Source organism: Anabas testudineus, chromosome 4 (assembly GCF_900324465.2).
Source record: "Anabas testudineus chromosome 4, fAnaTes1.2, whole genome shotgun sequence".
Classification (NCBI taxonomy): Eukaryota; Metazoa; Chordata; class Actinopteri; order Anabantiformes; family Anabantidae; genus Anabas; species Anabas testudineus.
This window is the reverse complement of record NC_046613.1, coordinates 12,291,609-12,318,569: the sequence shown is the minus strand read 5'-3', so window position 1 is coordinate 12,318,569 and position 26,961 is coordinate 12,291,609. Positions and strand designations below refer to the sequence as shown.

At 39.2% G+C, this 26,961-nt stretch overlaps 1 protein-coding gene across 2 annotated transcripts in view; it reads left to right on the top strand.

The window, feature by feature from the left end:
- agbl4 (ATP/GTP binding protein-like 4) overlaps nucleotides 1-26,961 on the top strand; it is a 260,506-nt gene that overhangs the window by 18,377 nt on the left and 215,168 nt on the right. For both annotated transcript variants that reach the window (XM_026346306.1, XM_026346305.1), the window contains exon 3: nucleotides 1,297-1,421. In XM_026346306.1, coding sequence (XP_026202091.1) covers nucleotides 1,297-1,421 — 125 coding nt within the window. The remainder of the gene's footprint in view (nucleotides 1-1,296; nucleotides 1,422-26,961) is intronic.

The following is a 26,961-nucleotide window of genomic DNA, read 5'->3' as shown; positions in this document are numbered from 1 at the left end:
CATTAGTGCTAGCTCTGGACGCTGTTAGTGGATGGGGTTCAAATGTAAATACGGATCTGTCATCAGCTCATTGTTACACAATAACCAATTGCAGTTTCTTTCTCGCTGGGAGTGTGTTGCTGTTGCAAATGAAAATGAAATTTAAAATTGTAAATCTTGTGTTGTTTATATTTCAGCCCACCTCGTAGTTTTCTGCAGTCCTATATAAACTAACGATAGCAGATCTGTGGGTGGCTTCAGAGGAGCAGAGCAAAGTCTGTGTGTGTGTGTGTGTGTTTGTGTGTATGCACAAGCTGAGTAGTGGATTAGCGCTGTCCGATGGCAGAAGGACAGGGATCTATTTTGACAGTGTGGTAGTTAGCCCATCTGTCTATAATCAGCTGTGTCTGTGTGTGCGTGCTGCTGCTATGGTACTACCTGCCACCAGGTGGTCAACAGTACCCTGATGTAGAGTTGGGAGAGATATTGAGCCTTGTGGTTTGGCCAGTCTGCTAGCTAACATAACTCTTTAACAGCTGCTGATCTTACCCAGCATTACAACTCAGCATTTAAAATAACTGAGTTAACTTGTATGTATTCAGTTATGTACAGCATTATTCTAAAATAGGCTGTCAATTAGTTTTTTTTTCATACAGCTGCAATGAGAAAACCAACACGCTGTCATACCTTTACTTTAACTCTAACAATAATTGATTTGAGCATGGATCCAAAGAGTCTCAACTACATGTGTGCCAACATATAAATCAGACAAGGCCTGTCTTTACAATGCTTGTCTACTATCTAGTTATTTTATAGACAGCTTTGGGAACGAAGCGAGGGAATAGTTCCCACTGGATTAATTATACTTGCACTGATCATCTGGATCTTCTGCCTGTGAAAAGTATATTATGGATATTATATCAGATATGGATGTCTGAAACAGCCTTGTCTGTTAGTCTTGCTGGTCAAACATACTACTCTCTGTGGACATTGATTTAAGTTGATAGTATTACCAATGGGGAAAAATGTGCAGATACTGTACATAGAAATATGAAACAGAAAGAAGACGGGAAGGAGATGACTGTTTCTGTGATAAACTAATAGTTGACCCTTGACTGTAATATATTGATTTCACACACATTTGTAAGTAGATCCTCAAGTAAGTAAGACTGTGTTGTAGTTTTTCCTTATGATCACATGACTGTTATGTTTAATGTAAAAAATATGAATATAAAAAAATAAAAAATAAGAATATGATCCAGGGTGTTGTGGATGACTCATTTCATGTTGATCTAAGTTTTTTCAATGCCTCTGCAGGAAACCTTGGCCGTGTTGACTATATCAGTGAGTTTGAGTTTGACCTCTTCATCCGGCCTGACACCTGCAACCCCCGCTTCAGAGTCTGGTTCAACTTCACAGTAGAGAACGTCCGTGAGACACAGGTCAGCATGCTGTCATATTGTACAGTGTTACCACTAATAGGTTTTAATCTGAAACCTGTAACCTTTGTTTTGAGGATGCTAAATTTGCATAATCAGACAAACTATTAAGTGTAGTGTGAGCCTTGTCACCAGCCACTGGTGTCCCTTTTCTGCTGCTGCTGCTGACTTCCAGTATGAAAAATAATGTTATATATTAGTTCATTATATTTATTACATCTATTAATGCATGCACTATATATCAATTTAATTCTGAATCATAAATTACTGTAGCAGCTAAACTGTCCTAAAATCCTAAAGCAAAAATTCTGTATAGACAGAAAAAGGGCTTTAAGATAACGGTAGCAAACTTGGTTACTTTCGTTAGACTACAAACATAGTAATTAAATTAAATAATTGCCATCTCTGGAGCAGAAGGAAATTTAATTTGTTACCACTGATCACTGTCAAACTAAATCAAATAATATTAATTTAACCAATATAAAAATGGGTGCAAAATACAGGATATATAAATAATAATAAATACAGGAGCGATTTACTAAATACAGTTCACGTTTTAAGCTGCTCTATGTCAACAATGTTATGGTCAGAAGGATGTCACTGATATGATGTTTACTTGTGATAAAGTGACAGACAATTTGATCCAACCTATATTGCTATATTGGTGGATTTTATGTTGATAACGATATCAATAAACACGTTTTTTATGAAATATGCAAACTGTTAGAATAACTCTCCCCATATGTCTCAAACACATCTCAGTGAACTAGAAATCTGTGCCCACAACACCACCAAATTTGTTTCCCCACAGGATGAGGCAGTCTTCTGTTGCCTACCTCGCTACTTGTCACAGCAACCAAGCTTGATTCTGCCACTAGCAAGCTCTGTGCTCTACAATTGGCTGACAGAGGTGGTCACATGCCACAGAGATACACCATATGTAGGTACAGCGAGTGTAGCTTTAAAGAGATGGAGGCGTCTATCTACGTCTAAATGTAACTTTGGCAAACTAAAAAGGTAAAACTGAAATTATTGGCATTTTAAGTTTGACTGATGGCTTGCAATTTGTGTGCATACAAGCTTGTCAAGCTTAGATATGAGACCAACAAAAATGAGAGATAAAGAACAGAGAGTATGACAAGACAGACAAAAATAAAGATAGAAGGAATATGACAGAAAGCAGGAGGGAGAAATAGCCTGGCAAAGATGAGAGTGAGAAATAAGCAAATAGAGACCCATATAAAAACAAATAAAAAGAAAATAAGGGCAGAAAAAGCAGTGGATGAATCCAAAGCATGCTGTTGCTGCTGTCTTCCTGTAGTGTCCAGCCCTGCCTATCTGAGACTATCAGGTCTATCAGCCTATCTCCCTGCAGTGCTGTAGTCAGCACTAATCACATTTTATGGCTCTGAGATGAATGGGAGGCCTCGGCTTGGAGCCGGATCGATCCCAGGGCCAGATAGAACAGCACCAGCAGCCTGCATCGTGGGCCAACAGGATATTTGCTGTTGTGGCAAAATGACAGAAAGTGTGAGTGAAATGCAGAAAAAATGACTGGGGAGAGAAATATATCACTGAAAATGACAAAAGATTGATAAAGATCAGATATATGAACACACTATGGATAGTAGCACATGCAAAAGCAAGTGGCAGAAAAACATTTGCACACTTCCACAGTCTCACTCTATAGGCACCTTCACAGGCTTCTTTTATAAAAATCAGTTTCTTATCTGTCCAATTTCCTTCTTCAAAGAGGCCTTGTGTGAATTTAATGTACTCCAGTAGAAGGTGTTTTGATTAAGTGCTGCTTGTGCATTTTGCCAAGGTGTGTGTGTGTGTGTGTGTATGTGTGTGTATGTGTGTGTGTGTTTGTGTGTGTGTGTATACAGATGCTGTGATTAGATTGTGTCTGTGTGCCTATAATCGTCAGAATTCACATAAATCTTTAGTTAACATCCTAATGGTTGTAATTTCTTTCTGATATGAAACAAAAATGGAAACGCAAATTAAGCAGACAAAGAATAATAGCATGAGTAAATAAACCAACTAAGTGTAGCTATGTGGGGAGAGGCTGTACTATAGAGATATCAGTGGGTTCCAGGGGAGAACTGGGCTGTTGGAGTGTTTCATCCAGCTAAGCCTTGCTAACTCTCAGCCTGAGCCAGGGGAATGGGGAACAGTAAAAGCCCGTGATATTGGAAGTGAGATGGCCATTTTGAAGGAATGTAAGCTGGTGAAACAGATTTGGTCTGCCTCAATCAGCTTAGGAGCTTTGTGGAAATTGGCTTCACCGTAGCACCGGTTATGATGGCTGGCTGGATGGATGAATGTCTCTTTTTTTTTGTGTTTCTTTTGAACCTCTCACTTACCTCCAAAAGCCCACACCAATTCTGGTTACGTTGGTTACAATGACCTAGACCATATGACACTGTTTGAGGTTTTGCTTTTTTGCTTATTGACTTCAGGAAAGTGTCTTGGAAAAAGTGGTTGTGGTGAATAATTGCTCGAATTTTTGACTTGGGCACAGGGAGACGACAAACTTGCAGCAGAGTGAAATTGTTGTTGTTTTTGCATGTACGCGCACCCAAGCATCACATCTGTTTTATGTTGTGGAGTTGTACAGGACATTCATGTTCTACACAATTGAATTGTGAAAACACACACACCTTTTTTTATGTAATCAAGTATTTGCAAAATTAATGACAGTCCTTTCAGCTTTAGCTGTATTTAAAGTAAACAGAAGATGTTAGCATATGTGGCTTTTCAACAGTAATTTTTACTTCATTCAGCAGCACAGAAGAGTGAAAGAAAGACAGGGTGGAATAGTCTGAGAAAGAGAAAGGAGGAGAGGGATAATACTATTGGAGCAGAGATGAAAATTAAGGATTGCTTCTTTACAGTGATCTGACGTAGGGAGTCATATTTACCAGTAAACTTGAGATATATCCGTACGTGCACTTTTTCATCATTGTAGCTGCTAATTCTTTCTTTCGTAAACGAAAGCACTGGTCCATTTTGTCTAGGTCATTCACCGGAGATGAGGTTTAACAAACCTGCGTGCACGTTGAAGCTTGGCTGTGTTTCACTTAGTCAACATTAATTATAGAGTAAAATATTGTGCAAATATTATTTGAATGTGTTTTTGAGCTTCATAATTAATGCAATAACCCACATTTTGTGCTAGTCTGTGTATTTTAGACCAGAGCACCTCTGTTAAAATTCCCTGTCTCATTTATATTGAGGAATAGACTGCAATATTATGGACATTTAAAAAAGTTTTGTGTCTTATGTTCCAACTAAAGACATTTCAACCAAGGAATTTCAACTTGACTTGTAAGTTTTAGCTATCACTATTTTATTTCAACTTCTGCCCATGTTATGACCAGAAACCAGTGGATAAGTTGATGTGACACCCCATTGGGTAAGTTGATATGCCATTCCATTCTGCTGTAGGGGTGTGCTTGATGTCAGGCTCCGTGAAGGGCACGACTGGCAGCTATTATCATAGGAGCCTTCAGGGAGCCATTCATAGAAGACAGGCACTAAAACCTTGCGCCAAGTACCTTCAACTTCTCCAACTGCTGCAGGGGTGATTTGTAAGGCTCGCTTGTCCAGGGAAAGCACAGTGCAGGGTGGTTACTCTTCATAATCAAGAAAAAGGACAGACTGAAGCAAAATAAGCCATGTGTTACCTAGAATCCCTAAAGAGCTCTTATCACTTCACTCTTGCAGACAATGCTCACCTATTTAAATTCATCATCAGTGATGTAATTTGTCGTGCAAGATAAGTTGGATGGCACATTAAGTTTAACATTAAATAGGATGTTAAAATTATCATAGAACCATTATGGATCCGGTCTTGGTGATACTAATAATGCCTTCCTATGTGCATTCAACTACTGTTTCTCACTGAATCTTTTTGGAGTAGAACCAATTCTGTAACTTTGTGCAAGAATATATGAGTCAGATATCACATGCCATGATGCCTAATTGGGTTTAAAAGGCCTTCAAACATAATTTAAAATGTCATTATTTAAATGTGTAATTTACTTATCAGTTTGAAAGATACATCATTAATATTCTGATGTCTTGTGCTAAAGCAGAGAAAAAATAATGAAGTAAAGGAAAATGAGACAGACAAAGATAGTGAGACAGGGTTAGCGAGAGCAGCGCAGGAGCAGCGGATTTCATGCGCATTGATTTCTTTTTCCAATACAGAATAGATAAAAGCAAAAAGAAAGGATATGGAAGGAGCAGGAATGGTGTGTTTATGAGAAATGACTTGTTCATGCAAGCAATACATTTCCCTCCCATCCTAAATAGAGCATGTTAGCATCAGTTCTGGGAAGTCGGCTGCTGGTAAAATAGAGGATCTTATCTGGGCTTGCTGCTTCATCAGCACGGGGCAGTGTTCTAGTGTAGAAGGCGTGTCGTTGCAACATTTAATTTCACTACTGCTGTTCCCAGCCTGCACAAGCTCAGAAATGTGTAGTGGCTCTCCATTCCCATTTGGCTATTCCGACACGTTCTCCTTCTCTCTCTCTCTCTAATGTTTTTTGTACTTCTCCATCATCATGTTTGTGTTGTGATGTCCTTCGCTGGTGACGCAGTGAAAAGAGGACAGTCAGGTTTGTAGCCTGCACCACTGTACTAATCACTGGTAGTGTAACATGGCCATGAGGATACTTTTGACACCACAATTGGTGCCACAATCTCTTGGATTAGACTCCTACTCACCCAAAGGTACTTTTATCAGGTTCAACCATACTGTCAAAACATACAAAGGAAAGGGCTCAGGCACACTCACAGAAATGTGCACTGTCAAACTCACATACACAAACTCACGTGCTTGTCATCTGGTCTGCTGGCCTTCTCGCTCTTTCTGTCTTAGATACCACACACACGGGCTGGCCACAGCCATGTGATTTTAGTCCTTTGCGCTGCCTTTTCTTTCTCTTCTGTTTCTACAGCATATGGCTCAAGGTAGATAGGCATGTACCCTGTTGCTGTGGCCTTCTTTTCCTTTGTTAGTCAATTTTTAGGCATCCTCTGTCTGTAGTCTCCAAAGCAAAGAAGCTGACTCCTGTGTGACTGTGCCAAAGGAATTATTTCACTTCAAACAAGCCACATATGCACAAAAAGTTTAGGATCCTAGAACCTCAGAAGGGAGTTGTGCTAAGACTTGTGGTTTTGAAAGACATACAAGACATCAGACAGTTGTGTCAGATAGGGTATCATAAGTGACCTTGTTCTGGTAAAGGGAACTGTGGCATCCTCCTTTATTGTCAAGGCTGATGCTCCCCAGATCACAGTAATGACATGGACAAAAGGATATGACAACAGCACAGAATGAATTTTCAAATTGTCTCCTGATAGCAAAATGAGTTTTCCCTGGGTTATCTCTGCTGACGCAAGGTTCCTTATCAAAATTCATTGCCTTATTTTTAGCTTGATTCACTTTAAAAGGGAGGCACAGAGCTTAAGGGCATGTTTTGAAATGTAGCAGACACACTTTTTATTATGCGTTTGGATTGTTTTATTCAAACAAAGACTTTTGCATAGCTCTTAATTCACAATGTCCAGGGATTTGTAGGGTTAAAAAGTGAAACAGAAATACAATACAGGTACCTAAAACATTGGTTTTCTTCTTAATTTGTCAGAATAACTTCTTTTGACAAATGACAGAACCAAAACATCTGTAATTGAGTTAGCATGTCACAATATTAATTATGCATGATAAGTTATGAAACAGCTTGTAGAATCTGACATTGAAACATCTAGTGATCTAGTTAGTGTACCTACCTATCAGGACAGTGGACAGGATCAGTGGGTCATCCATTCAGAGCCTGGTAGTATGGCAAACTCTAAGAACTGATTTTTATGAATCAAAGTGCAGAGTAAGTTTTAAACATTCTGTATTATTTGGTAAAGGGCACCTACTCTTTCACATGTAGTTCTCTTTAAAAGAACTAAACTCAGTCCCCTTAAAGTGGACCAAAAAGTCACCAAAGAGAAAAGAGACTGAGTCTTCTTTCTGTTTACACCAGTGCATTAGTGCTGTTTGGTCTGCAGCCACACCTGTTGGCCAGTGTGCAACAGTGGAAAAACTCTCACAGACAAAAGACATTTTCCTTTGAGATGAAATGGAATCACAAATGGTTTGTACGTGTATTGGTGACAAGGCACGTTGCTGGACATAATTGCGCACAAAGTGCGGCAATATGTGGCAATGCCAGACTGGCGAAGTGCTTAGAAGTGCTACTGAATGATGGTTTAAAGATCACTTGCGTACTTGTGTTTCATAATATTTTGGCTACTTTCCTTTTGATTGTACAATAATTAGCCAACCTAGAAGTGATCACACACACAAATTGTATCCTGAGGCAGTAGGTACTGTATCTCTTCTGTCTGTAGTCTGTAACTGAAGTGATGCTGCTCACCGTTGCCACAAACCACAATTACACACAGAAGATCCACTGGTTGAATGCTCCACCAGACAGTTGTAAAACAACCACAGAAAAACTTGCTCATGTGTGTATGCTTTGGTAAATTTTTCTACAGTTTTTCCTTTAAGTAAAGAAATGTATTACAGACAGACTTCGTCATATGTTCACTCCAGTTCTCAGTTGTAAAAATATCAAATGTAACTGGATCTAGTGTCAAAAATACGTTATTCCAATTTTACATAATATACAAACTTTACAAGTGTGAAAGCACACTTACACTACATGTGGAAACATGTTTGAAAAATAATGTTTCTTGTATTTTTTGTTTGCTTTTATTTGTTTCGGGAAGAGTACTGTTTTTTCAGATAGTGTTGTTATGCGGTCAATTGTAAAACAACAACAAAAAAATAGGACAGGCAGTGATACCCGTGGTGCCCGTTTGACTCCTGCAGCACAGTAAGTCACCAACTGCAAGCATAGAAACAAACTCCACTATAATTTTGGATAAAAATACAGATGTCTCTTCCACACCACAAACTCAGTTTAAATTAGATTGTACAGTATACTGAGTACAATTTAAGGCACCTAATACATTTGCCTTTCACATTACACACACAAAGAGGCCAAAAGGCCCAGACTTTGTGCAGTTTTAAGTGCTGTATCCTTTGATAGTTTACATTTGGAAGCTGATGATAGCAAGGGCCACAGAGAGAAATAAGAAGGAAAGGATTGAGGGCAGTGAATGCAGGGGCAAAAGAGGGAAGGAACAGAGAGAGGAATGATTTGTGGGACATTTTCTTTAATCTGTAATGCATACAGCTACTGTTAATGGAACATTCAAAAAGTAATAATACTAATATTTTGCAAAATGTTAGTGTTTATTAATTTAGTATAATTTCTTATGCTGATTGTGATGTGCATTTATTTATTTTAAATTATGTTAAACAGTGAAAAGGTTTGTACATACCATTTCTAACCTGCGAGCACAGCTTTGCTCATCTCAGATCAAAAAGCCATCAGAGAAAAAAGCATAAAAAGCAAACATTTAGAAAAGAAACGAGAAAGGTGCAGAGGGAATTACCGAGGAGCATTGCTGAGGTTTCAGGGGAAGGCATGGTATGGTGGTTTGGTAAGAGCCTTGTGGAGCTGCTGTGCATCTGCATGAAATGATGAGCCTGGTGTCAGGACATGGATCATTCTTTTACACCGAGTAATGAATACAGATTGCACACTGGATAGAGAGGCTCTGCAATCTGCTGCACCACAAATGAAACAACTGCCGTTCTAATCAAATAGTCTTTTCATGCCAGCGCAGCCCTCAACTTGGGCTAAATTCAATTCCAGATTCACAGATTTGTGGGTTGGGGGTTGGAGAGATGCAGGAGGCAAGGGGGAATTATAAATGTTGTAATTAGAGTATTGTTTAATGTGTATGTGTGTAGACGTGTGTGATGTGTGTGTATGTGGAGGTGGGGGGCCTCCCTGGCATCATGTTGTCGTTAACCACTTGCTTATTTTAGATAGCAGTTGGAGGAATGGGTCCAATCACAGCAAACACACTCACAAACACACACTCATGCACAAATGCACACATTTAGCTAATTATGCCAACTAGTGGCTTGGGAGAACACGTTCTCTGTATACTGTATTTAGGGAACAGCGAGGAGCTTTGAAGGAGAGCCGCAGTGCCTCTTTGATGCTGCTTTTGTTTTTTGTTTGTGTGGTTTAATAATTTAATCAAGCCAAACGTCCTCCTTCTCTCTGTAACTGTCTGTTGGTGGAGGCTAATTACTCTGCAGATTGTTCTCCTGGTGCTAGAGATGAGAGTTTAGATCCGGGGGGGAGGGATGCTGATGGCTGTAATTTAACAGTGTGCTGATGGGCTAAGCTGTCTGTCGACTGCTGTTTTATTGTTTTGGGAGGCTGCTGACGAGCTACTATTCTAATATGCACCATCTGATGAGAATGCTGCATTGTAATGTTTTATCTTTTTTCTGATTCATCTACCTACCTACCGACCTACCTGTTGATCTGTTGACCATTTTAGAGTTAAGGCCATTCTAAACCTTGCTGAAGTACACGTATTAAAAGTACATAATTACAGTTTTAAAAGTGTGTGTGACTCTTTTGAGAACAACAATTTATTGTTTGTGAAGTTGGAAAATTGCAAGTTGTGTGGAATATTTAAATAGGAGTTTCAAAGGGATGAAAAACAGAGTGAGATTAGATGAGTGGCAGCAGCTGTTATTATTACACCATGTGAATGAAACGACCATTAAACGAGAGAAATTCTCAGTGATTTTTCACTGTTCATAAATAGCTAATATTACTTCTAAATATTCACAGAATAATGTTTTAGGAGCGATATTGATACACTTCTTCAATGATAAGAGAGACTACAATCTATCTTTCCCAATTTCTGGCAGGCTGTATTCATTTAAGATAGATGCTTCAACATCTATTCCAACATTCTGTATGGCGACTGACACACTATATCATTGCAAAGATCAGAACTTCATCTTTCATTTATTGTACAATGACATTCCTTGTTGCTAGTAAAATTTTAATAAGACAAGGTTCACGCCAGAGATTGTAGTGAAAGTATAGCAGAGGGGGTCCTGTGTATTTGAGCTTTGTACCCCTAACCGAGCTTCTTTAAGCATTGCATATCTTACAGCATGGTTCATTCAAACTGCCTACTGCTGTCATAAGTCAGCAATAACTACACCTGACCATTCACTTGTTGTCTTGAAGATTTCATCTCCCATCTACAACCAGGTCAAATTGTGTAACTGATTAGATTGCAATGCTGCTGACTCTAATTAGTGTTCACATAATCAAATCAACAGGCAGACTGGACTATGTGAAACTGTGTGTGCTGTATAATGTTGCACACAGCACATTGGATGAATACATCCTGCAGAAAAATGAATTGTGCATGTATTTCAAAGTTATAGTGGGGATGTATGAAGTAGGATAGATGCATTGTAACTACTTCTGTGAGCATGGGCTCTAATGGCAGTCTTACTAACCCTGTAGAGACTTATACCTAGTCATGACCTTGGCTATGGACACTGTATAACAAATGGCTTCAACCTAGAAGACTTCTAGAAGACTAGTTTAGCAGCACTCTCTGTATTGTTGGGCCAGTAACATGCAAAAGTGCACAGCAAGGTTACTGTTAACCAGTGAGGGGCAAGAGGCCCCTGCTTCATCCTACCCCATAGCTTTTGTTCCACCTCCAAGGTGATATTACAGGAGAGCAGGACTGGTGGATACAAAGCAGAAGTTTGTTTCCATGCTGAGCTGATAATATACCGTAGCTGGCTGTATGTCCCTGCTGCCACATTAATGTCCAGGGGAGGCAGTGTTGCATCGTGTCAGCCCATCCCTGACCTCAAAAACTATAGTAAATATACATTTACTGTGTTGCTCCTTTTCTTGTAACTGCTGAAATAATATGGCTGCTGAGTTAATGTGGCTGCTGAATTAATGTATACAGATTTAGGGAAGAATCAAAGCAATTTAAGGCAATGTAATCGGTTGCAAATATTTATAAATGTACTCTGCTATAACATCATAATGGATTCAAGACAGTTGAGGAATGTTGAGAATGTATGAGGCCATAAGTCAAAAATCAGTGGGGATGTGTTGGCTGTTATGATTGTTTCAGTACTGATTTAATGTTTTTCGATGGAGACACTTTGAGACTGTGCTCACACCCCATGTGGTTAGGTCAAGCCAGTTGGGCTATTTGCGCTGTCAGTGACACTGAGTGGGGGGCTAGCCGCTGGTGGCATGCTGGTCCAAAGAGCATGCTGTGAGTAGAGACATTTATAGCCACTTGAGTGGCAAGTGCATAGTTGTTCAGACAATAGTACACTAGTATGATACAATATGCTAGCGTTGGAACTAGAGACACACAGAATCTGTGTGTGCGCTTGTGTATGTTTGATGAGTTGTGCCTCCTATCTCCTGGCAGCACCTGGTAGGTGGTTTCAGCACTGATTGCCATCGGAAATCAAGGTAGTGGTCTCAAATTAGTGTTCCTAACCTGCACCTGCAGGTATATACTGATCAGTCACAAGATCAAAACGTTGACAGGTGAAATAAATAAGATTGATAATTTTTTTGTTTTGTTTTGTTAAAATTGTATCTGTCAAGTGATGAAATATATTAGATTGATGTGTTGGGAGCAGGAAAAATGGCCAAGCATAAGAATCTGAGTGACTTTGACAAAGGTCAAACTGTGATAGCTAGACAACAGGGTCAGAGTGTCTACAAAATGGCAAGATGACAAAACCAAGGTTATAGGCTTCTAAGCCTGGGCACAGGTAAGCCATCTGGTTCTATCACATGCAAGAGCTACTGTAGGACAAATTGCAAAAAATAAATCATGTTGGCTATGATTGACAGGGGTCAGAAAACACGCTGCATTGCATCTTGCAGACCAGTCGCAGTACATACTACTGCTGAAAAAGCAATGGGTACGTGAGCCCCAGAATAGGACCAGAGAGCAATGGAAGACGGTGGCCTGGCCAGATAAGTAATGTTTTCTATTACAATGGGAGAATGACTGGGTGAGCGTGTCCTGGTGTTCATGTAGGATTTTACACATACCACCTACCTAAACATTTTTGCAGACCAAGTACACCCTTTTATGGCAACGGTATTCCCTTTTGTCTGTAGCCTCTTACAGTAGGATAATGTGCAGTGCCACAGCACATGCACGCATTTTTCAGGAATGGAATTTTAGAAACATTAAAAAAATAGTTCAAGTTCTAAGTTGGCCTCAAAATTTCCCAGGTTTCATTTCGATCAAGCAGAGGACTGTACTGGTAAAACAAGTCTGTGGCGGTCTTAGGACTTGGTCACATCAGCTATGACTGTTTTATGTCTTACTGGTATTAAGCAGCTATGGGTTGATGTATCAGCCCATACAATTTACACATGCATCAGCATTCTTTAAAAGTGAATAATTTCATTAGCGATGAACTCAGATTAGCATTTGCTTTAGCATTATGTTTTCATACAAAATGTATGATCCAACATACAATGTTGAGAAACACTGGTACTGCATTTATATAATTGTAGAAATAAACCAAAAACTTTAAACCAGTGGGCTAAGAAATTCAAAAGTTCAGTAAGAACTAGATTTTTTAGTTATATGTAATTATAAGGGTTGATTGATGCAGTGAAAACAGGCCTCTACATGTTAGAATTGATACACTAAATGTCTCAGTGTTAAAGATGCCCTGACACTTGAAGCAAAGAAAACTCTGTAAAACACGATTCAGATTGGGAATCACAATGTGATAGAGATGGCTTACTGCTTTGTTCAGCCTGCATGTGTGATATCTCCACCATGGCAGCAGCTTCGCTAGAGAGTGTTTGAGAGTAAACAGATGTTGTTTGTCTTTCTGTTGTTGAGATTTAGCATCTCCAGGGATGCAGCGGACCTGTGCTTTCCTGTAAGCTCACAAAAGAATCAGAGATGGAAATAGCTCATACAGATAAACACTGTTTTACAACAAAAGTGAGAGCAGTTTTTTACACTGCTGTACTTGTGGACAGTATGGTGTTGTGTTTGTATTTCTTGTTGAAAGTTTGGTCTTTTTTCTTTTGCAGGATGCACATGAATAATTTTTGCACACTGTATATGCTGTGTTGATGCATTATGGACCATGCATAGCATATACCCTTAACACTAAAACTCAGTTTGTAAAGTTTAATGTGATGTACTGTTCTTCCTCGTACAACAGAGGCAGTGGTGTAGTTTGGATCTAGATAGGTACATAAACAGGAAAAACAGTGTTCCCCCTCCACTTTAATTGTCCTATCATTGTTAGCCAGCATACAGTAGAATGATGACAGCCTATTTGTGCTGTCAAAACCTGAATCCCCAAGGAAAAGCTTGCCTCTGTGGCTACTGGATCTGGCAAGCTTACATCAGTACACTCAAATGAAACGCCTGAAATGTCAAGGACCAAAGGAATGAGGGAAGAAAATGAAGAAGACAAAGATAAAAAAGACAGAGATGAGTGGAAGTTTGGTATATAATGAGCAGTTGGAATGTGAGGCTTGCTGAATTAATCAGACTGCTAGAGCTCATACAAAGTAGGCAGAATGCTTTTCATGTGACAAATGTGTAATTAAGAATGATTTTATAACCCCCCCACATACACACACACCCCTTGATGGACTAGAGGTGGGTGGGAGGAACAAAGCATTTTTGTGCTTCCCTGCATATGTCTGTGAGTGTGCATTTGTGTGTGTGTTTTGAGAGAGAGAGCATACAAGTCTGAGAGTGAGATGAGATGGAGGCTTTAATTACAGTCCTATTAGAATAACACCAGCCCCCATCGCTCACTGATGCTGAGTGATAGGATGGGATGTTTTCATTTTGGTGTCTAGCCTTTTTTGTCTTTTAGATTTGACACCATATTTTTTCATCTAGAACATGTGGATTTTAAAGATAGTTTTTTTTTTCAGCCCACACGCACAAGATATTTGTTTTGACTTTCCATTTTATCAGCAGCAGCAGAGATGGTTGATCACCAGCTTCTGAAAGCCTGTCTGCAAATGTAATTTTACTCACTGTCTGGCACGGTTCTGCTGGCATTTGTTTGGATTTCAAGAATTCTTTTTGGTGTAAACCAAAAAACTTGGATCACCCTTCAGTTTTAGTGTTATTCTTAATTTCCACTAAAAGTGTAGAAGAAAAATACAATACTATATTATTTCAACTACTACTACTTTTACTAAAAGGCAATCTGAGCAAACACTAAATATAATCCAAGTTTCAAATGATCACTGTTTTTGAAGCAGAAAGGTTATTCAGTACTTTAATCTTCAGTGTGAAAAAGCAGTCGGCCCCTGAACTCAATAGCTGTGTCAGATGTGGACTTTGATTAGGCTATTCCAAAACTTTAATACTATTCCTTGTGAGCCAGTCAGAGGTTTCCCCTCAATTATGACAGGTCACCCTGGCCCTGAAGCAGCAAAGCATCCCCACAACATTATACTATAACTTCAATGCTCGACTGTAGGTGTGATACTTCTTTGGTGGAATTGTGTGTTTAGTTTGACCAGATGAACCAGGATCGGTGTCAGGCTTCTCTCGACTACTGTACAACAGTTCAACCTTTGACTCAGTCTATAGATCATTCTCTTCAAATTTGAGGGTCATCTAGTTGCTTTAATCTTGTTCTGGGTTAGCAGTGGTTTGCGCCTCATCACCCTCTCATGGATGCAGTGTCTCTCGAGTGTCTTTTGGATAGTGGAGTCTTTTTTATCGAGGTAAGAAAGTCCTGCGTGTTCTCGGATCTTTGTAGACTTTCTGGACAAATCGTCACTGTGCTCTTTGACTCATTTTGGAAGGTTGGTCACTTCATCTGTACATAATGTTTCTCATGGTGGTTCACTGAAGCCCCAGAATCATGAAAATTGCTTTATAACGGTGTGGTAGTTTTTTGGACGTAGTAATTAAAGTGGTGAATACTTTTTTCCTATAGCCTTAACTGTTATACCAACTTTTTACCTAAATAAATACAATTATTATTCAAAAGTTGTATTTTGTATTTGCTCAGGTTGTCTTAAAATCAGGAGGGAGCCGGATATTTATCACAATATTGTTTACTGGTGTAAACTGATATTTTGCAGGATTTTTTTGTTTCCTCTTCCAAAAAGCAACAAACAAAAACAAACAAACAAACATACAATGTCCATCGGATTTTGCCATAAATTAGATCTTGTTGAACTGAGGACAACTTACAATATATCCTCAGAAAAATTTTAAGAGAAAATAAGAATGAGCTTGAGTACTATTAATGTTACCCCGAAATGAGAACAATAGCTGATGATAGTATAGTGTTTACTTTTTGACAATAAATAAATAAATAAATAATAACCAAACATAATGAACCTAATCAGCCTTTATACGGATAGAGTTGCACACAAAATTGTTCTCGGGTAATTTAAATAGCTCTTCAGAGCTGATTGTTCAGTGATGTTTTGTACATCAGTTCTGTTGTATTGTAAATTTATAGTTTTTCTCAAGATGGCCACAATGTTAAATCCCTTGTAAAGACAACATAATATCAAATCATACTAAATTTAAATTAATTCAGCATTTGCACTTTATTTCATCATCTTTTGTTTTGTTTTTTTTAAGCTTGCCAATAACAATGCTAATTTATATTCTCTGGAACATGTGGCCCTCTGACGAAACAAGATGATCTTAGGGGGATTTAAAGTTGATTTCATTACAACCTTACTTGTACAACAGAAAACTGTATTGAATTATGTCTACAATAAACTTTATGTGGTGAACTTTAAGTGGTGACCCCTAAAGGGAGCAGCCAAAAGAAGAAAAAGTGGTTAACTTCAAACTTTTTCATTTGCAAAATGTAATTCTTACAGCAGTTGACCTTGAAGTTTTGACTTTCTTTCACAGTCTGATGTGTTTTTTTTTTTATAAAAAAAAAGGATGTTGGGTTAAGACTCAATGCCACAGCACAGGTCTATTTAAAGATAACATTTAAAAGTGAACAGAAAAACAAATAGAAAAATGAACACAAACAGTAATCCACCACTCAGGAGGTGGAAGAAGAGAGTGGACATTTTTCATCCTACGGATCAGGCCATAAACAAAGTAAAGCAATTCTTCCTTTAAGGTTGTAGAAAAATGGCAATCACAATTTAGATGTTTTTTGTCTGCATTGAAACATGGGATTCAATATGTCTTAGTGTTTGTGCTAACAGAGTTTAACCACAGAGGGCATATAGCATTTGATCATTTAGTAATTTATATATTCAAATTATTATCTGTGTCATTTTTTTAAATTCTGAAACACTACACTGTATGCGTGTGTGTGTGTGTTGTGTGTGTGTGTGGGTGAGTTGCTGTTGCAGTAGAGCCCCAGCTGTCCGTCATCAACCTAGCTGCATTAACCTCAGCCTCTTTGCCTGCAGGGCCCACCACTTCCATTTCTCTGCAACAAATACAGGTCCTGGCCCGGGGCACCCCGGCAGCCAGCATAGTTAATGACTTATTTACTGTTTAATGGCTGTATACCACACCACAACAACAATTAATGAGAAAAAGGCACATTCACAAGCAGTGGGGGAGCCAGGTGGTGGAGGTTATTTTCTCCTTCTAACTTTATCTGAGCTCTGCCTTCTGCTCTTCCCTGATAAACTCTCGCACACCTTACCTGGAGACAGACAGGCTGACAGCTGCAAGGACAGCTACTTTTACAGACTCACAAAATAGAAAAAAAAAATGCCTAGAATTGACCATATTTTCAACAAATTGTATTCTTTTCAGTTCTATTCTGTTTTAGCTTGAAGTAATCTAGTGACAATGTCCTTGTCCAAATCTAGTTATTGATCCTGCTCATCTTGTTGTTTTTATAAACTTTGTCAATGAAAAGCATGAAACTCATCTGAAAATACTGCTTTTTATCTCCAAAACGTTGTCTTGTTTTTCACCTGGTTTGATATTTCTCCTCCTTACCCCCTTTCCCACAATCCTCTGCCTTTTCATCTGTCTTCTGTTGTTCTCCCCAGCTCTCTTTAGCCTTGTGAATACCATCGCTCAAGCAGTGAGCTGTTGCAGGCACTTTGTTGCTGACCATGGTGCTGAAAGCCTCCTGCCTTCCAATTGCCACAGTGTTCATTTCATGGTTCATATACCCTGTTCTCCATTTGTCAGAGTGCCGTTAGCCCCCACGCTTATTTCTTTAACCCCTTCGTTTACAAATAATAACAAATCAAGTGCATATTTGTTTCACCTTGCAGTCACAGCTCTCCTGCAACTGTCAGGCGTTCAGCCGAGGTTGTGGCATGTGTTATGTATTGAGTTGAGCTGGGTGGACAACGTGTTGCATGGGGTATTTGGATAATTTTGTGCTGCTGTGTTGTTTTCTGAAGCCCACTTATGTTGCACTTTTAACTTGTGCCTGCTTGTATGTGGTGTGTGAGCCAATAAAAAAGCCACTGTTATACTAAGCAGTATGTTGTATTTAAACCCCGCTTCTTGTAAACATGCTGGTTCATTCACTTCCTGTACTAAATCACCACAGACATCTCAACATACTGTATGTAAGCTTGTGTGCTGCCTCCATCTGGCCACATGAATTTCTGATTTCCATTAGAACTGCCTCTGCATATACAACATGGCTTTTTTTAAAGAAAAAAAAAATATATCACTGATGTTAAGGAGTCTTGACTGTATGCCATTAAGCATTTGACATTCTTTAATCATGGTGCTGTGGTCTTTTGAATGTGAAAGTACTGTAGCATCACATAAGCATTTTTAAGTCCATGTCATCGTATTTCCCCGGTGGTGTGGAGTCCAATTGATTTACAGATTTACAATATGTGCTGAAGTTTTTCACCAATATCATTTAATAATATGACACAAATTATGGCATCAAAAGTAAGCACGATAAGCGACAGGTCTCTGACACCCTAACAATTACTAGCTTCACAACCTGGATTTTTTTTTACTGAATGGCTGTTATATGTGGTTTACTGACCCTGGAGACAAGGTACAACAGAAACAGTATGTTTTATTATATATATATATATATATAAATATTGAATCCAAAATCTAAATAATCAAATATGGAATATCAATAATAAAACTGTAGTTACACCTCCACCACTAGTTTATTTATTTTCATTTTCTATTTCATTCCCTTCTATGTCCTTCATTTAGGGCCGCCTGTTTTGGTTCCAAATTGTCCTTCATGCCAAGCTAGATTTGTGAACGTTGCTATGCCAGACGCTAAGTAAATGTGTTTTCCAATCTATCTGCTCCCCAACCATCCCACTTGCATTCTCCCTGTGCCTCTGGACTACCTCCAGTCCCCTGTGTTTTTAGGACAATCTCGTTGTTGTCTCTTGCCTGCCTGCGTGCTTTCCTACCTAGGTGCCCATTGCCCTTGCCATCAGTCCTCCCAGGTCTCGATAAATAACCTGCACCTCTCTGGCTCTCAGCTCTACTGGCTGTTGGCACCTTTGTTAAAAAAACTGTCTGCTGTAGAGGGGAAATTGATATAGCAGTGTGCTCTGGGCAATAGAGTTTTGTGTTGAGTTAAAATACCACAATAAAGAAAGCTGTAGGAAAGAACTCAGTTGTTCTTTTTGTCAAATGTTTTTTAAACAGGACAGCTGCAGCTACGGTCTTGTTGATAGACTGTGATAAAATGTTGGGCCCAGACAGTTAATTACACTACAGGCACTAAAACAACAGGATAATATTTATTACATTTCTATTAAATAAAGTGACATACTCAGTTCACCCCAGTACCAACTGAAGTTGTTTTATTATTAAACTATACATGAAATGGCATCTTTAAATACACTGAGAACAGCGCCACTGTATTTAGCTAGTTGGGCGCTGGAAAGAGAACCTTCATTAAAATATGATAAACTGTTTAGTCTGTTTGGTTCTACTCCATTGCTCCAAAAACAGGCCAGTGATCAGATGAGACATCCCCAGATGACCAGGTAAGAGGAAGAAGCAAAAGTTCCTCTCTGAAATCTGCCATTATCCAGATGGCACCATTAGCAATTAAGCCAGAACATTTCTCCCCTCTTATAATTGACTCCATAGGCTATTAGGCAGGTTGGCACTAGGCGAGGTCCGCTGGTGCACACTCCAGATGTTCTCTTTGTGTGTGTGTGTGTGGCGTGTGCAGCAAGTGAAAGTGGGGGAGAGGGTTTGGCAGTTTTTGTGGGTGCCTGTGGTGGGTCCAGGGCTGCCTACAGATGGACGTAGGGCTGGGTGGGTGCTGGAAATAAGTCACATTGAGTTATATCAATGTCTCTATCAGTCTGTCTGTTCTCTGTCTCTCTCCCTTTCTCCATCTATCTATTTCCTTGTCGGTCTCTTCTCTCTCTAGCCTTAGGGAAAGAAAGATTAAAGTGTTCTGTTTTCTGTGCAAGATCTTTGTCTCTGATTTTTGAGTTTATCTGAAGATTAAATTATCTCTCGTCCGTTGTCTGTCTTTTAGTGTTTGTTAGCAGAGTGATGTTTGGCAGACAGTATTAAGTTTGGTTGCTATTTTTAACTAATGCTGAGAGATGTAATACCAGTAATACTTGTTTTTACATTATGTTTTCTAAAACTAACCTAACAATTGTTTTAAATTAGTATGCTGTATATTACAGTAATATGTAATTCTTGGAGTCAGTAATAGGAGTCAGTGAGTGTGTTCCTTGTCCATAATTCAATTTGTAGATCAACATTAGGCTGCAGGCTGGTATCATTAACAGCTCCTTCATGTACCACCTTATCACAACCACAACTCCAGTGTGTGCACAACTTTGCATCGTGTGAAATACAGACTGACTTTTGGAATTAGAGCTATAGCAGGCATGGAAAAAGCTTTTTCAAGTGTTTGTATTACATTACTGAACTGACTTTCAGTAATCCTTTTATAGCTAAAAACAGACCTAAAAAGCCATTAATTATTCATCTCCCCATGGCTGGTGGTAAAGAGGAGAGGTGCTCTAGGGTTTCCATCAGCTATTAGTAAACAAATCAATGCTGCAGGCTGAGCTCCTTGTCACTACAGAACCATCTGCCCCTTGCCACGACTTTCAGGTGAAAGCCAGAAATGGACCTACTGACACATGACACTGCGTCTTGGAGATAAAAAAGACACATGTAGACAGGAAAAAGAAAGTTAGTTATGGGAGACTTTCAATGAGTTATTGAGTTTGCAAAATGTATGCAGAGATCTTAATGTGCAAATGGATCCCTTTGTGAGTTAACATTTAATTTATTCATGACATCTAATTTGTGAGAACAGTTGTAGTTACATTACAACCCCAACAGGGTTGGTCGATGCATTATGCCGCTCTGTGCAGACACTCCCAAATTTGTCACAACGCACCCAACAATAGGTATTTGATGTAATCAAACAGCCCAGTTTGAAACCTCTAATCCAATTTCTTTGGCAAGATACATTGTAATTTGGTATCACTGTAATTATGAACTGAATTGTGAACTGGCTGTAAGGGAATTGAATTAGCCAGCTGAAGAAGAGTAATATGATTGGTAACTGGGAGAAATCAATACAGAGCTACTCGTCATCTCAACATTGACCTGAATCCTGCCTGAATGTGGATCTTTGGGGGATTCAGCTTAATTCAATCTGGTGGAGCTAACACGCTCCCTGTCCCCACCACATGGTTGACAACAGCTCTGTCTTGATTTAGACTGCCGAGCAGGAGCCCTGCTGGGGCAAGCAGAGCTTGGAGGAAAGAAGCTGCAGCTTGATTTTTATCCTTCTGAATGTTTGAAATATTATGTCTATATAATGCTTAAAACTAACTGCACAGTCATACATACTACAGTTACCTATCCTATCACTATTATCAAGGCATAAACACAGTTCCATGTGGCAACATTGTGAATATTAAAGCCTCCTTTCTGATGAGCACTGAACACTGCATTTGACAAACAGCCCTTCCATACACCCTCAGCTGTGTTGACAAATGGTTGTACAGCACAGTGTATAGAGAATCTCATCCCAGTGGGTGCAACCCTCCAATGATAGCTCCATCCTGATAGAGGTAGTAGCCTGAAGAGAGATGGTTAATGCTGCAAATGCAGCAACCTCCTTAGAAGTTCACAGTGATGGAAGAGGCCAGAAAAATAACAAGGTAGACCTGTGTATGAGGACGATAAGTCAAAATATCACTTTTAGATCTAAGTGTATTTTTAACTTTTCTGACTTTTTCTCCTTGTTCTTAAATGTTATAGTGTTATATCATATGGTCTCTGTCCTTCCTCTGCAGTTTTTGATTTTGATAAGGTCCACTAGCTGATAATTACCTGGTAGGGATCCAAAAGGTGATGAGAAAAAAGCTCCACCATTAAGCTGTCTTTGTTTATAGGCAAATTGTTAGTGTATTGTGTTATTTATTGACTGCCTGACATTCCCATACGTTCTACAGCCCTGTCCATGGACCCTGATAAGAGCCTGGTAGCTAGCTAGAGGTGCTCTCCTATTATAGGAGCAGATGGTTTCTTACCATTATTTTATCTTTACAGATAAGATTAAAAAGCCCAGCTTACACTGCACATAGGTAATCAGAGCTGAGAGGAAAGAGCACCTCTAATGCCAAGGAGAGCCCAATGTCAAGAAAATCAATATGTCTGCACCCTCCCAAAATCAAAGCCCTTTTTCCTCTTCTCTGCACTCAGATAAAAGCTTTGTGTGTGGTGTAAAATCAAAGCAAACAGAGCAGGAGTCACACAAGTGCACAATGTTTCATTATTTTGCTTTATTTATGTAATTTGGGGAAATCAGCTGCTCATTGTTGACTTGGTGGCCTAAAACACATCTGGTTTCTGTAATACCAGAACATTCTTTCATTTCAGAAGTGTCTTATTTGAGTGAGTCAGAACTGATTGCGCACATTGTGTTGTCTGTGAGGGAGCTCGTAAAGGTTATACAGCCCAGTGAAAGGCTATCTCATTCACCAGCAACAGAGGGGTGCGTGTCCCTGGAGCCAGGTGTAGAATGGACTCAGGAAACAAATAGCTCTTCCTGTCTTGTTATTAGGGATGTACTGATAAGGTGGGCTGGGGCATGCTGATGGATGATTACTAGGGTGTCTTTTAACAGACTTCCTTCCAAAGATCTGGCATTATAGTTATGCATACTCATTGTACCTCATCGACATTGTGATCAGCACCTCACCCTTTAGCTACATCACCTGCTGCATCCTGAAGCACCGAGTTCTGTCTGTGTCGGCATACACTTACTTTCCATTGGTTACTGCCAATTCCTCTACAAGTATGTATGCATGTGAGTGGAGGGAAAGCCGAGGGACATTATTGCTAGCCTGGGAAAAGGGAAAAAGCTATTCAACAGGGACGCCCACGGTGGCAAAGCCATTTCCAATAATGTTCTCTTTCTGCAACAACAATTGTGTTTAACCCCAGTGGCTTCAGCTGCCCACTATTTGTCATCCCTCCTCTTCCTCCCTCGCCTCCCTACATGCCTTCACATAGACCAGCAATAGTAATGAAAGTATGGTTCAAGACTGTACGGGTGTACGCTGTCTGAGTCATAGTGCTGCCCCAGTTTGAGCATAAAATGAGGAAATGGTCCCACTGCCTGCTCGTTTGTGTCGTATAACATCTAGATCTGGTTTTGCATTTGATTTGGTCTCAGAAAGATTTGGTGAGCAGCAATAAGTTGCATATTGCAGAATGAGAAGGTTTTTCTCTGCATAATAATATGGAGTCACAATATACTTTAGATGTTCTATGAAATTGAAAACTCCTGTCCATCCTAACTTTCCTCCTGAAAACTGTAGTGGTATTCTTCTTGTGAGGGCATGAATGAAAATCTAAATCCTGTTATCTGTCAGTCCCTACATAGTTTTCTTTTTATTCCTTTTACCTCATCTTTCTTTCTTCCTGCACCCCTCTCTAATCTCTCTTCCACCCCCACTCCCCATGTCCCTGTGCTGGTGAGCTATGTGTGGAGGTGATTTATCTGTGGCACATAGTGAAGTCCCATTGCAGTGTCGCGCACACACGGACAAACTCATGCACCAATATGTGCCCAGCCATGAAACACACACACACACACACACACACACTCACACACAGGTAAAGCTGCAGCTGTGATATATTTTAATTACAGTTTTAGTCAGAAGTAATTAGGGTTTCATATCTACAGGGACAGCTCAATACCCATCCCCCAACACACACACACACACACTCACACACACACACACACACACACACACACACACACATGCATCCGCACATACAGTGACGCATCCAAAAACACACTCTCTGTCATGTCTTTGTTTCTTCATTTCTATGACATTTGTCTTTAATGTTTTTCTTTTTGTTTGCTTGTATGTTTAACACTAAAAAAGCTGAAAAAGGGTCGTTTTTTTTGGTATTGTGGTATTTTGCTCTGGTATTCTTACCTGAGTTTCAGTACAGGTAAGAGTACATTAAGAGTACAGAGTAAGAGTACGTACTTTGATACCTGTCTTTACTAAGTATAAACATGTTTTTTTTCACAAAATACTAATTTCATACATTCATTTTAGAGCAACAATTGAATTAATGGAGCAGTATGAAATTAGCAGAATTATTCACTATAACGCATTATTTGACACGACCATACATTTGTAATACTCAGTATTGTTTTAATACTCACTGTAATGTGGTCTAATTTTGGTTAGCATATTTTTTATTGTATTAGTTATAGCCTCTAACTACACCCCTATCCCTTTTTGAGCACGACGGGGTTTTGACTAATATATGTAGGATTGAAGGAACCATGGTGAGAAGGAGGAGGCTGTGCAAAAGGATGAGAAGGTGATTTGTGCAGAAACAGACAGGCTTTGCACTCTAAGCTCAGTTGAAGAGCAGATTTGGAAGCTCTAAGACACTGTTATGTTGTCGTGGAGTGCTGACAGGGGTGGTGAGCTGAAAGTGTGCTTTGGAATGAGGAAGAAGAAATGTCTAAGTGTGTGTATTTACGTGTGTGTGTGTGTACTTGGGTACGTGCACTATTATGTTTGTGCACGTGTTTGAGAGTGTGTATGTATGGCACAGATGGAAAGACTTCTCAGGGATTACTGTGTAACTGGAAGAGGAGAGAGGTGGTAATTGCATTTTAATTACAGTGTTGATGGTTTTGTGCTCTGCCAGATGGAAGGTTCTTTACAGATATAAGCACAAAATAAATCAGCCCTCTGGAAAATAAATCAGCCCTTAGCTGACTAGTTACCTGCCGAACTGAGTCACTAACCTTGTCTTGAGTCACAGGTCATGATAATTAGTTTAGTTTATCCTAACTGGACCTCTCATAGAACACTCTCTCTGATGCAGCCTTCCACTATTTATGGTTCCCATCATGGGTGTCCATGGTCATTGCGTCCCTACAATTCTACATTAGTTCACATTTCACTTTGACCCCATGTTACACATGTTGCTACGTATTCATTGGATGAGTATGAGATTTTCATCCATTTATATTTCAAGTAAATCATTTTAAAATGACCATTTTTCTCTGCTGTCAACAGAAGTAATTGGTAATAATGAAGACTTGTTTTATATTCCCTTTGCAAGTTTTGTGGTATTGTTTAGATATATTAATAGTGGCAAGTATTTTTTTCAGTAGAATGCAAACACGTGGTGAGCTCCCACAGTGGTGTTATGAGAGTGACCTTTGGCAGCTTCCTCACTGAAATCAGTGTGCCAGTCTCACCTTCCCAATTTAATGAGCCAAGCTGTGATATAATAGCTAGAGTCAGCAATTTTAGAAGTCATTCTTACTATCATAGTCATTTGTTTTCATAATTTAGACTTTTCACCATTAAGTTACACTGACGCTACATCTTAGTAGTTCATAGTAGAACAATGAGCATCCTAAATCTTATGTTTTAAGATTCTGATGTTTTCAGTAGTAGGTGCTAAAGTGTTAAATCTGACTTCCATTATGGTCATTGACAAACTTGAAAGAACTGTAATGTAGTGAAAAATAATATACATCTTTTTTCTATGCATATGAGGATTGTGTATTACTTCACAGCAGGCCAACCACATTTTACATGAATAAAATATGTAAAAAAAAAATCTTTGGAATAAAACAACTTTGAGGTCAGTTGAAAGAGGTAGCAGAACATTTTAGCCATCTTTGGTTCTCCTGATCAAGGTGAGTCCCCCAGCTGTGTGTTTTGTGACAAGATGACCCTTGCAGGGCTGTGAATCTGGCACAACCAACAGTCCTGTGGCTTTCTGACCTGTGGCTGTTTCTCTCTATCTTTCACTCGCTCTCTGATTTTCTTTGCCTCTCTGTCTGTCTTTTGCTTCTCTGCGCTTTACAAACTGTCTGAGAAAGATAAGGCAGGTCTGATAAGCTGACTTCTGTCAAAATTCCCCCCCATCTGTGCAGACCTATACCTCAGAGGAGAAAATGTATTTATATATCATATGCTCACATACCTGCTTCAGGCACGAGAGCAACCTAATGGGTTTATAAGACAGGAGAAGAAAATGTACACTGTCTTTACCTTTCAGACTAATATCAGCAACTGCAAAAAGGGCTAGAAAGTACAAATGGGGGATGGTTGGTTGGAGAGTCATTGAGGTGGTGCTCTTAGCCTATGCAGTGCTCTTGGCTATTCCTTTTGTCCTCAGCTGGCTCAGAGAGGGAATTTCAATCTCAACACCAGTGTTTATCTGAAATTGTACAACCCTTATAGTAACTTACACAATAAACCTGTAACTGCTCTTAAACATTCAATTAACATTCTTCAGAAGCCCCTGATTTGGTGGGCAGCTTTGTGTGTATATGAGCATGGATGCATATGGCAGGTAGCACAAGTCGTTTCAGTAAATGTTCCAATTATATCAGCGTAGCCAAAATCATTGCTATTGAGATATTTTGAGCACATTGCAATCTTGTGCTTCACCCAGTGTATACAAAAAGAAAAAACGAGGCAAAATAAAAAACAAACTAGGGTAATATTCATAAATACGGTACTAAGTATTAATATCAATATTAAGAAATGTTTGTAATAGGTTGTTCAAATAGGCTCTGTACGTTATGTTTACATAATGATGTGCTTTTATATACACCGTATAGTGGACTCACATGAGCCTACAAACAGAATAAGCATGATGAAAGGATGAGGTTGCACACTGGAAATGTCTGAGAGAGTTAGAGAGTTATTTCTAAAAAATTGAAATAGTTTCACAAATCACATTTGATTTATTGCCAAAGTCTGTGATTTGCAAGTATTGTTGGAAACCACTAAAGTACCACATTTTCCATCACTTAGAGCACACTCACCACCAAAATTAAGAGGCAGATAACTTAATCTCTGCTAATCTGCTTCAATATAGTAAGAATATATCATGTAGCAACAATAAAATGTATATCTTTGTTTAATCTACCAAATATGTTGGCCTGCTTTGTACAATACAGTGACTTAGTTACGTATGAAGTCACATGCTCTAGTAGTACAGGCTTTGAGGCAGAGCAGTGCTCATTATGAGTGAAATGGTTCCTTGCAGATATGTTAGTACTTGAGATTCT